Genomic DNA, 12,377 nt, shown 5'->3' with positions numbered 1-12,377 from the left:
TGTGGTAGAAGTTGGAGTCAGCTGTGATGAGATACCCGTTTGCATCCACAGGCTGCGTTCATGCACGTGTAGTCTGAAAAATTAAAAATGTCCCCGGCGTCACGGAGCAGGCAGAGCGCCAACTGCAGCAAAACAGCGAAGATTAAACCCTACATGGGAGAGATTATGTACAAAAATAAGAAGGAGGAGAAGGAGGGAATAGCACAGCCTTAGCTAATGAATGAAAAAGCCGGCAGTGGATGGCACACATTGCGCCTCAGCCCCTATGAGACAGGTGCATTGCCTACAAATCCCAGCCCAGCGATGCTAAACAGGAAAAAAATGAATGAAAATAAAAAGCATCAGATATCAAACTCACCTAATATAATCCAGAGCGACCCAGAGACCAAAACGAATGCGAGCATGTCTTTCTCATTGAGTCAGCTGTCCCGGTGCAGGAGCGGCTCAAAACTGCAGCATCGACTGCAGCAAGTCGCCGATCTGGGAGATTAAGGAGGGGGGGCGACACTATATCTGAGACGGACCACAGTGGGGGAGCAGGGCAAAGGATGGCGATGTCCAGCAGGTTTCTACAGGAACGTGCTGACTGGAGAAACAGACGCCGACCCCCGGCCTATTAAAGCATCCTTCCGCCTGCTGGAGCGTCCTCCTTCACCTAGTTGGCTGCTGCGCAATGGCAGACACCCCTGCTGAAATGAGAGGGCTCACAGGTCGGGTGGAAGATGCGATCGACGCCAAGGTTACTGAGGATGTAGAGTCGTCTGTTGGGAAACATTTACCTCCATTATACTCTTGTTTTAACTCTCAGCTCACTGAAATAAATACATTAAACCGTCCTGTTCATCTGACTGTTATTATGGAAACACTGCGTCTTTAAATTAGACATAACATAAACCAAACACTGCATCTTAAAACAGCTTAAATCTGTGTATATTTGTGTATTTTGTGAACATCTCACATCATTTTTTAATCAGAAAGGGGCTGAAGTGTTATTTTGGTCCATACCACATCACACCATGCAGCCTTTTCACGTCCCTGCAGCTGCGCAAAGCTTTGACACAGAGTAACTTTGCATTCACCGCATCACGTGGTACAATAAGACACTCCCTATGAACTGAAGTAACCTTGAGAAGGGCTGACGGAGAGGAAGAGGCAGTGAGTGATGACGAGACAGAGGATGAGGGGGGAAAAAATCCTCAGAATTACAACAAATATGAAATTTTGTTGTGTTTTGAGCGTGCGTGGAGTGGGGATTCCTTTTTAGCTCACTGGCATTTCACTGACGACATCTGGCTTCTGTAACACAAGATACTATTAATACCTTTCTTGATCTATATATACTTTTTGGAAAAAACAAATATGTTGAGTATTTCTTGTTTCTCACTGCTATTCCATAAAACAGACTCAGTGTTGTTGCCCAATCTGATTTGATTAGTGGGTCTTCTTAAAGGGGACATATGCTGATCCCTGATTTAATACTTGCATATAATATAATAAATTTGAAAACAAGACCTTTCACCCCCTGAATTTTCAAAAAATGAGATATTGTATTTTTCCTGATATCCTAGAACGAGATTTGATGCCTCTGAAAATAGGTCATTGCCATTTGGCCGCAAGATTTCGACCTTTGTGACGACATGAGGATTCTTTCTTTTTATTGGAGTAATCTGATAAAGCAGCTCCTCCTCTGTGATGTCAGTTAGTCACACAACCGCCACCGAGGGATACACCCACCAAGAGCCGAGTATCCCCCCTCAGATGCTGGATGCAGGGACTCTGCTCTGCTGAGCAGCTCGGCTTTACATGGTGAATTAGCAGTTAAAACACTGTAGTTTTAGCAGACGTAGTAATACTAGTGAGACTGTGATATTTGCATGCTTGTTCTGACATGCACTGTGAACCTGGACCACAATAATGCTGCGGTAATAACATAGTAAACAGCAAACTCGCTCAGTCTGCTCCATCCAATATGGCGATTTTGTAAATACTGCCATGCTGCAAAAACCGCCCCCTGGCTCTACCCCCTCTGCCCCTCTGATAGAACTGACCAATCAGAGCACAAAGGGCTGTGACGTTGCGAGGTTACTGGAGGTCATTCTCCAAACGGAGCGTTTCAACGAGATCTTCAGAATGGCCTAAAACTGAGGATCATGGTCTCTTTTTAGGCTGCATGGTTCTTGTATTGTCTGGGTTTCTATTAAGTACTATAAATTATGGAAAGGACCTTTTCACCCCATGTCCTTTTACACTGTCTCTCACTATTAGTCTTATTTTAAACTGTGCTTTTTGTTTTTATTTTATTGTGCTCATTGTTTGTTTGTTTGTGTTTTATTTGTGCTGAATGCTTGTAAAGCACTTTGTTAACCTTGTTTTAAAAAGTGCTATACAAATAATAAAATTATTATTATTAAATTATTATATTGAGAACGCTATTGTGGGGCAATGAAGGAACTAAATGACTTGTACTGAGGGCAGAAATGCTTTGCAGGCATCCTAGTCTGGCATAGTGAAAAGGAGAAACAAGCATGATAAATTAACATCTATTACGTGGCCAAATGGTCATGAATGCCTTGTAAAATACTCAATTTGAGTGAAATTAATTATCATGGTGTAGTTTCAGAGCATGCGTGAATCTCTGACCACTCTGGCTTCCTCCCACTGACACGCTTGTCAAGGTGACCGGTGACTCTGCCCTTACCGTAGCTATGAGTGTACACATGAAAGGTTGTCTGCATGTGTGGGTGCACCCCAGTTCTCACCCAGTGATATCTGTAGTATAGTTGTCAGCTCCTATTTGACTCAGAGTGTGATAATTAACATGTGGTTAATTATGCAGGGCTTGTTGTGAGATCTCAGAATTGTGGCAGTTTCCGACCTCAGATTTCATTCTGAGACTACGTAATTGAGCAGATTTGTGTAAAGATGTAAGATTTGCATTAATTTAGCAAGTGTTTTTGTCTTATTTTAAGTAAAAATTGTCTTGTTATACTAGATATGAGCCACATAAAACTGATCAGTCTAGAAAAATGTCTTGTTTGTAGTTGATTTAAGACAAAAAATGAGGTCTGAATTGCTTATAACAAGTACAAAAATCTGCCAATGGAACAAGAAAACATTGCTTGAAAATTAGCTTAAAACTATAAATAATGTCTTAATACAACTAACTTTAGTCTTGTATCATTGGCAGATTTTTTAACTTGTTACAAACAATTCAGACCTCATTTTTTACTTCAAATAACTTAAACAAGACATTTTTCTGGACTGATCAGAGGCTCATATTAAGTCTAAAAAGACAAAAAAACTTGATAAGATTTCAGTATTTCCCAGTGTCATCCAAAACTTAACTTAATTAATGCAAAGGAAGACATAAATTAAGCAAAAAATCTGATTTTCATTATTTAAATTTTTTGCATTACCTGTAATCATCAGGACACCAGGCGAGTGGATGCAGTTTGACACTGATCGCGTGATTTATTTCTCTTGCAAAGTGACCAAAGTCCACACAAACAAAGAAAAACTGCCAAGAAAAGCAGCACACTCAAAGTTATGTAAGACATAAACATGTTACGTTTGCTCTAAAAGTTGAAATACAGCATCCTTAAGTTCCTCAGCTTTCACATATGGGGAACGTTAAAGCAAAGGTCAGAGGTCAAAAGGGGTATGTATCAAACAGGAATTTCCCGTGTCTCCCCTTCTCTGATGGTTATAAATCAGAAATTCTTCAAGTTTCTGGATTAATTTACACCTTTTTTTAAACCAGACATGATTTACAAACCTATATCTGCAACTTTTAACTTTACCTCATTGAATTTAAATGTATCAGAGCTAACAGGCTACAGCTGCCTGAAGCACTTAGTGGCTGTGCTCAGGTTCAGAGTCACGTACAGCTGAGGTTTGATGCTAATGTACATACTCTAACAATGCATCATGATAATGGTAGAAGTCGAGTTGTTTACAATAACAACTTCATCTAAGTGGAGTGAGTCTGTAAGCATGCTAACATACAGAGGTTGCTCTTAAATAACAGTGGAGGTGGAAAAAATGACATACTTAGAAAAAATAACTATTTTTCTCATCACATTTATTTCCAAAGATACAATTCAAAAGAAATTTCTACCAGACATTGGTATTAACTCAAATAATCCACACATGAAAAGAAATCACAACATTCAGGTCCATAAATAATGATTATGTGGAATTAAGTATGATAACACAGGAAAAAAGTATTGAACACCATGGAAAGGCTGTATACTTTGGCGAGGAAATGCACCATACCACCTGGAATCTGTCAGTAATTATTACTTGAACTTCCAATTAGTGCAAACCAACATCAGCTGGGCTAGAGCAAATTGATGGTCCTATAAAAAAAGGACGTTTTTTCACCAAGCAGTTAAATACCACACACCTCATGATGGGTAAAGGCAAAGAGCTCTCTGAAGACATTCACAACCTGATTGTTGCTCAGCATCAGAATGGAACTGGTTACAGACTTATATCAAAGCACCTGAATATTCCAGTCAGCACCGTTGGGGCCATTATTCACAAGTGGAAGAAGCACCACCTTACCATCAACAGGCCACGCACAGGAGCTCCTTGAAGATTTCTGACCAGGGAGTCAGAAAGATAGTCAGAAGAGTACTCAATGAGCCAAGGACCACCCTGAAAGTGCTCCAGAAAGACTTGGAGGCAGCAGGTACAATTGTTACAGAGAAAACAATAGGCAATGCAGTCCACCGCCATCTCCTCTAGGGACGCTCAGCCCGCAAGACTCCATTCCTCAAGAAAAGGCATGTTGAAGCTGGTTCAAAGTTTGCTAAACAGCATCTTGACAAGCCTGTAGTATACTGGGAGAATGTTGTCTGGTCAGATGAGACCAAAATTGAGCTTTTAGGCTGTCATACTACAGACCATGTTTGGAGGAGAAATGGTACTGCACATCACTCAAAAACACTACACCAACAGTGAAGCTTGGAGGTGGAAGCATCATGGCATGGGGTTGTTTCTCATCTCATGGTGTTGGCAAACTTCATATAACTGACGGAGCAATGAATGGAGCCATGTATGGGGAAATTCTTGATCTGAATCTGCTGCCATCCACCAGGATGATGAAGATGAGACGTGGCTGGACCTTCCAGCAGGACAACCATCCAAAGCACACGGCAAAGTTGACTCTCAAATGTTTTCAAAAAAAGAAAATCAATCTGTTAGAATGGCCTAGTCAATCACCTGACTTCAATCCAACTGAACATTTGTGGAAAGAAGTAAAGAAAAGGGTTCACCAGAGGGCACCAAAGAATATTCCAGATTTAAAGACAATCTGTGCAGAGGAATGGGCCAAAATCACACCTGAGCAGTGTGGGCCATTAGTTCAAACATACAAGAAGCGTCTGGAAGCTGTCATTGCAAACAAAGGCTTCTCCACTAAGTGTTATTTATATATACACACATAAAAAAGATTCATGTTGAATTTGACAGTTTTTCTTTAAAAAAAAAAAAGATAATAATAATAATAATAATTATAATAATAATAATAATAATAATAATAATAATGACAGCCAACCAAGCAGAATAAGGGATTTTTTATTAAAGGAAGTCAAAGTAGTGGACAGATAAACTGCCGTTATCAAAAATAACTGGGGTCAAAGTGAGCAAACAGTTATGTCACAGAGGCAATAAAATCCAAGCAAACCCATAAAACTGTGCAGGGTGTTTTTTTTTTTTTTTTTTATTTTAGATATGCATGTAGAAATAAAATCTGTTTGGTGCATTGAAAACAGTTCAGAGTAAGACCTTTTTAATGAAATACAAAAAAATTTGACTTAAAGATAAAACACAAAAAGGACAGCACGTCAGTTCTTTATCTTACTACAGATAAGAAACCGCAGATGTGAGCAAGACATCACTGTGACCCACTGACCCTCTGAACCTGATTTACTGTCTTCCGCTTGTTCCAGGTTCACCACGGTTTAATCAGTAACATGTTTTCCAGAGGCCATAAATTATTATACAGGTAACAAAGTTAAAAAAAATGAGATGTAAAAGCAGATTTCATTTAACAATACCCTGTTAAATGATGTTTAATGATACTAAACCTCAAATCCCATGAGGACTCTGAAATAGTTTTGACTTTTCTTAACATGCAGGTGAAGCTTTGATAGTGATGAACATGAGGTAACAAGCTGCCTGCAGAGCAGCACACAGCGCTCTCTTTGTTAATCAGGCGTTTTTGTTTAACTTCTTTAAAACCAGGAGCTTTGACCTGTTTTACATTCCTGGCGGTGAAGACAGGCAGTCTGCACATGCTCATAAAAAGTCTTTTAAACGCTGTTCATATTTACAGTCACTGTTATGCACCAGCGACAGGCTCTGAGCTGCTTCTCCACTGTTCTTTAGAAGATAAGTGAGTGGACAGGAACTCTCTGCCTTTTGTTAACTTTTTCCTACTTATTTAAATTAGTTTATCTCATCTGAATTTTTATATGATAAAGAAACACAGACATGATTGAAAACAGCACATGGGTTTAGGCCAACCCAGACCTCCCACCTGTAGGAAGTGTCGATGCTGGGCTTGTAGATTTTTTTGTCTCTTAGTTCCTACTTAATAAATCATCCAGACCGTCGTGAGAAACCCTTGACTGAGTGGTGTTCAGTGTCGAGGCCAATTTTCTTCGCAGTTGCTGTCGTATTTCTCCATCAGGCCACACAAGGATGTTTCAGATTTATGTTATGACCACACTGACAATGCCTCATCTGAGAGTTAGGCTCTCAACAATCATTCTTTGACTTTCTGTAGCTCAACTTTTAAAATGTGAAGTGAATGAGTGAAGTTTTGCTTGAAAATTCATGCAAGGTTTGAACAAAACAAAATTAAAAACAAAAAAAGGCATTGGTGCTTGTTCAGAGTAAATTGCCTGTTTGCTGCCTTTTTAAATGTATCTTATTATTATCATCAGGGGCGTAGCTACAATTAGGCAAACACAGGCAGTTGCCTGGGGCCCCCAAAGCATCTCTTAAAAAGTAATTTATTAAGTTCTCTTCAATTGAAAGCATTTCTTTTTTTCTAAATCTTACTTCACATGCTTCAAAATGCATCACAAGGCTTAATCTTTAATGATCGTTTTAGGTACTCCCCCTCCTGTCTTATTCAATGTGCTTTTCCAAGTCAGAAATAAAAACAATGTTGTTCTGAGATCTGAGATAAACAGACTTTAAGGATTTTAAGGACTTTATCTAGCCCAGGAAACAGGATAATTTTCTCAAAATCAAACTTTTTGAGTTGGTGATAAACATTATTGAACAAAATCTCTTTTTTGGATACAAAACTCACTGGACAGGGGGTGAAATACAAAATACATTAACTTTAAAATAATACTACCAAAAAGTATGGTAACTGTAAATATCACCTCTTTCAGTAGATTTTTTTTCCCCAGTTTTATGTTGTGCTTGATATTTACATATTTTTTCTTTACTAAATAATTTTTTTCAATATTTACCTATTGTAATGTTTTTCACTTCATACTTTCTTGTTTGTTACTGTTACTCTGTAAATTCCCCACTGTGGGACAAATAAGCTGTCAATTGACCATAAAAGATTTCAAATCCAGGACAAAGTGGACTAAATTATGTATTCACTTTTTTCAAAATCAAACTAAAGTAAAGAACTTGAGGAAATGCATTTAGTTGCGTTAAGTTACCATGTACAAGATTAGCACTGTCTCATGCCTTGATATTCGGAAAGAGACAGTGGACCCAGGGAAGGCCAGTCTCGCTCTGAGGAAGATGAGTTAGAAGGACATGGAGGGCCCCATTGACTGGGTTTGCCTTGGGCCCCCAAACCACTAAATACTCCTCAGCACTTTGAATTGCCTTGCTGAAATGTGCAACATAAATAAACTTGCCATTAAAAAGTCTGATCTTGGTCAAAAGTAGTGATCTTTTCTCTTGCAAAACACACACAGGGTGATGAAATCTTTGACTCTAATGTGGACAGTCATATGTTACCGGTGTTGGCCTGAAGGGGGAGCTAAACCACACAGTCAGCCAGTGTGGGTGAAACCTTCAGTGATGATGAAACTAAAGTGTGACGGGGCCTGAGGAAAGAATGTGTCATCCATGGAAACTTGGCTGTTGAAGCCCGTTTTTTTGTTTTTACACATGTTGTAAATCCTGATGCAATTAAGATTATTAATAACCTTCTTTTCCCTAGCTTTGTTTACCTGAGCCTGTTTCATCCACACCCAATTCAAAAGCATTTTTCCACCTTTCATTGTCCCATTACTTTGTAACTTTAGCAGGAACCTGAGGAGAAAATAAGTCACAGGGTCAGGAAGTTAACCCTTTAATGCTGAGCTTTTATCCTGAAGTTAACTGTGGTAAGTAAAGCTGGGTGCTATGCTACAAGACTAAGCAGACTAAATTCCTTAAACTTCATGCCAAGTTGTGTAAAATGTGGATACTGTGCCCCGCATGTAACCCCCGACTCTGACCCTCCCTCCTTCCCATCCTGCCTGAGGTCGCAGGGCAAACGCAGGCTAACTAACCACAGCTTTGAGCTGATCCAGTGTCAGTGAGCTGTCAAAACAGATGGTCCAGGGGGAGATTGGATGCTCAAGCTGCTTGTCTCATCGCAAAGCCTCAAATTACTGTCTTAACCTTGCAGGTGGCCTAAATAATCAGAGCGGCTATCACAGGTAGCACAGAGCATGATAACTGTGGAGGAATTTATCACTTAAGTACTTTATAGCAAGGATGGTTTTCCCAAATAAACAACAATTATGTTCAAAGTACACAAGAATAGGCTTCAGATCAAGTAAATGAAGGAACAGAAAATCGTCAAATCCCTGACAAGCTGTAAGAGTCCCTAAGACTTGTGAGATACCCTTCTCTTTGCTGCTGGTTTAGCCAACATGGATAGTAGAGAAAATATGGCAACAGTTTCACTCAAAACAGACTTTCATTTAATTGATTTCTAAGCACAACAATAGCCACTCCGCTGTTTGTTCACATACCTAAGTCACTGGATGCTCAATATCAGTAGACACTTTCTTGCACTTACTGTGAAATATCAGGACGTAAACATGTGTCAATAAATGAGAAACCCTCCCAAACCAAATAAAAGCAAACATGCCACTAATACTAGGGTCAATATAAAGCCAGACAACTTCATCCAGATGGAAAACTGCACCAAAAATATCAGAATAACGCTGATTTTTTAATTTTAAGATAACTAATAAGACTTGTTAATAGTCTGGTAATCAGGGGCGTATTTAGTGGTTTGGGGGCCCAAGGCAAACCCAGTCAATGGGGCCCTCCATGTCCTTGTAACTCCTCTTCCTCAGAGCTAGACTGGCCTTCCCTGGGTCCACTGTCTCTTTCTGAGAATCAAGGCATGAGACAGTGCTAATCTTGTACACGGTAACTTAACGCAACTAAATGCATTTCCTCAAGTATAAGTTTAAGTTTAAGTTTGATTTTGAAAAAAAGTGAATACATAATTTAGTCCACTTTGTCCTGGATTTGAAATCTTTTATGGTCAATTGACAGCTTATTTGTCCCATAGTGGGGAATTTACAGAGTAACAGTAACAAACAAGAAAGTATGAAGCGAAAAACATTACAATAGGTAAATATTGAAAAAAATAATGTAGTAAAGAGAAAATATGTAAATATCAAGCACAACATAAAAGTGGAAAAAAAATCTACTGAAAGAGGTGATATTTACAGTTACCATACTTTTTGGTACTATTATTTTAAAGTTAATGTATTTTTATTTGACCCCCTGTCCAGTGAGTTATGTATCTAAAAAAGAGATTTTGTACAATAATGTTTATCACCAACTCAAAAAGTTTGATTTTGAGACAATTATCCTGTTTCCTGGGCTAGATAAAGTCCTTAAAATCCTAAAAGTCTTATATGTTTATCTCACATCTCAGAGCAACATTGTTTTTATTTCTGACTTGGTTGAAAATAAGAAAAAAAATGTGAAAAAAGTTTTTTTTACCACTTTCTTCCTGAATCAAATTTTCAGATGTGTTGTAACATGGAATGGCCCATTGAATAAGAAGGGAGGGGGAGTACCCAAAACCATCATTAAAGATGAAGCCTTTTGATGGATTTTGAAGCATGTGAAGTAAGATTTAGAAAAAAGAAATGCTTCTAATTGAAGAGAACTTCATAAATCAGTTTTTAAGAGATGCTTTGGGGGCCCCTGGGAATCTCGGGGCCCCAGGCAACTGCCTGTGTTTACCTAATTGTAGCTACGCCCCTGCTGGTAATGAACCATAGTTTTACATATAAATTAAAATATATTTCTTTGAATCATAGTTTATAGGCTCACCTATTATTAACGACAGTGCGACATAATAACAGCCGCAGTTGTCACTGGTGTAAAGTGTGACCCTGTTAACTGGTGGTTGTTGCCTGTGACACGTTTGGCTCAGAGTTACCAGTTAGCATGGTCGCTCGTAACTCCAAAACACCAGATGCTCTATAGCTGTCAAAATTCAATAGAAGTTGACCCCATGGCATAGCATCGTTTGGACAACTGGCCACAAAAAAAATGATCAGTTTTATGCTACTTCCAGTTTAAATTTAATGTTTAAAGAATGCAAACTCATCTGAAGCTAAATGCTAAAACACAAGTTCTGCATATTTTTGATTATGGCAACTCAGAGTGGGTTGATTCATCAGATAATGAACTAACCCAAAGAATACCATAGTGCTCCTTTTTGACTCAAGAGTTTTCTAATGATCAATTAACCTCAAAACATGAAGAAATAAAACAAATTTAACTAGTTAGAATGAGATAAAATATAGGATTAGCAACCATACCAGGAGATTGATGCAGGGGACTGACAGTTGCTTAATAGGCCTTATCATCTTTTTAGTCATAATTGTTTGTGAAATGGGTAAAACTGTTTGAGAATTGCATGAAAATGTGTTTTTCTTTGGAAAAAAAAATATTTTGAGTGGTATATGAGTGGCTTTTGAAATCTAGTCCAAGTTAAAATCCATAGATGGAGCATTCAGAGTAATAACCTCCCACTCTCCACTGTCAGCTGACACATATGTTGCCTAAACCAGTCTACCGACTTCCTGTAACTCACATAATTTCTCTGCAGACTTCTGAAACACACCAGCAGGTAGTCTGTTTACACCTGTAATTGTTTAAAAACAAACATTAATTGTGGGAAAATTGGGATGGCTTTCCCCCTTATCCAAAATCCTGCTTGCATTGGGAAAACCCGCAGCCCCACAGCCGGTGAAAACTCCGCAGAAAAACTCCCTGACATACCCTCCCAGGCGCGCGTGCCACAGCTACATTACAGCACGACCGCGCAGTGCGCATGCTCACCAACCGGGAAGCCCCTGGATTGACAGCACCGGTGACTCTCCAGGCTCGTGTGGGGTTTCCCACGTTAACATAAATATTGAGAGGCATGCTTCCCTGCTTAATAGAAAACCTCTGGAGCTTATTCTGACGTGATTTTACTAAAAAGTAAGAAATAAACCACAACATTGAGGAAGAATTTGAGATAAAATAGCGTCAAATACTCTCTAATTTCCTCGTTTTTCCACTTCGCGGTTGTACTCATGCATTCCCCACAATTTGGATTAATCCATATCCTCTCGTTGAATTAACTTAATATTAATTGATAAATATGTGTGAAGGCGCTCTACAGCCCCCCACACGGCTGCTGCTTCTGCTCCTTTTCCCGCTGTGTCATCATCCCCTCACTACCATGGCCCAGCCACGAGTATCTCTGTACAACACTGCCCCTGCTGGACACTTGTAACACCATTTCTTGTAAATCGGCCACTTCTCTGCTAGGCTGCTGTTTATACTAAAGGGCTGGTCTCATGCACATGTTGATCATGCCTTGCACTTGGCGTGGATACGGTATGCGTGGGTGTATGTAGGTGTGTGCGTGTGTGTGCACGGGTGTAAGAGTATAACTATTCTATCTATGTTAATTATCATAGTTTATGCATGATTTCTAATTTGATGAAGTATGTCCAGAAGTTTTATATTTATATGGCTGATTATAACATTTGTACAATTGTGGACAAAGTGGGTCAGAATAAGAAATAAAAATAAATAAAAATAAAATACTTAAATGTTTTATTGCAGAATCCATTATTAACATTATTATTACGATTACAGCGTAATAAAATCATCATGAATGTATATTTTCACATTGACAATAAAACAGTCTGCAAAGTCTGCACACTCCCATTCAAGAAAGACAAAAGGAAAAAAAGGTGACAGAAAAATCGGCTAATATTTAATGTTTGGTCTTTCTACGTGCCTCAAACCACCTGAATCAAGCCCTTGTTTTTGTCAACTTCCTCCTTGCGTTTAACGGCGTGATTTCTCGG

At 39.0% G+C, this 12,377-nt stretch overlaps 1 protein-coding gene across 1 annotated transcript in view; it reads right to left on the bottom strand.

Annotated features, from left to right (window-relative positions):
- Nucleotides 1-751, bottom strand: part of acsl6 (acyl-CoA synthetase long chain family member 6) — a 66,006-nt gene extending 65,255 nt beyond the window's left edge. Inside the window, exon 1 of the mRNA XM_074671895.1 lies at nucleotides 359-751. Within this exon, the coding sequence (XP_074527996.1) occupies nucleotides 359-404 (46 nt within the window). The 5' untranslated portion in view covers nucleotides 405-751. The remainder of the gene's footprint in view (nucleotides 1-358) is intronic.
- Nucleotides 752-12,377: the final 11,626 nt, after the last annotated feature.

The sequence above is a fragment of the Halichoeres trimaculatus genome, unplaced genomic scaffold (assembly GCF_033239565.1).
Source record: "Halichoeres trimaculatus isolate MK-OKI-2021-1 unplaced genomic scaffold, fHalTri1.1 fHalTri1_scaffold_6, whole genome shotgun sequence".
Taxonomy (NCBI): domain Eukaryota; kingdom Metazoa; phylum Chordata; class Actinopteri; order Labriformes; family Labridae; genus Halichoeres; species Halichoeres trimaculatus.
The sequence above is the reverse complement of the archived record's forward strand: the minus strand, read 5'-3'. Positions and strand labels throughout refer to the sequence as shown.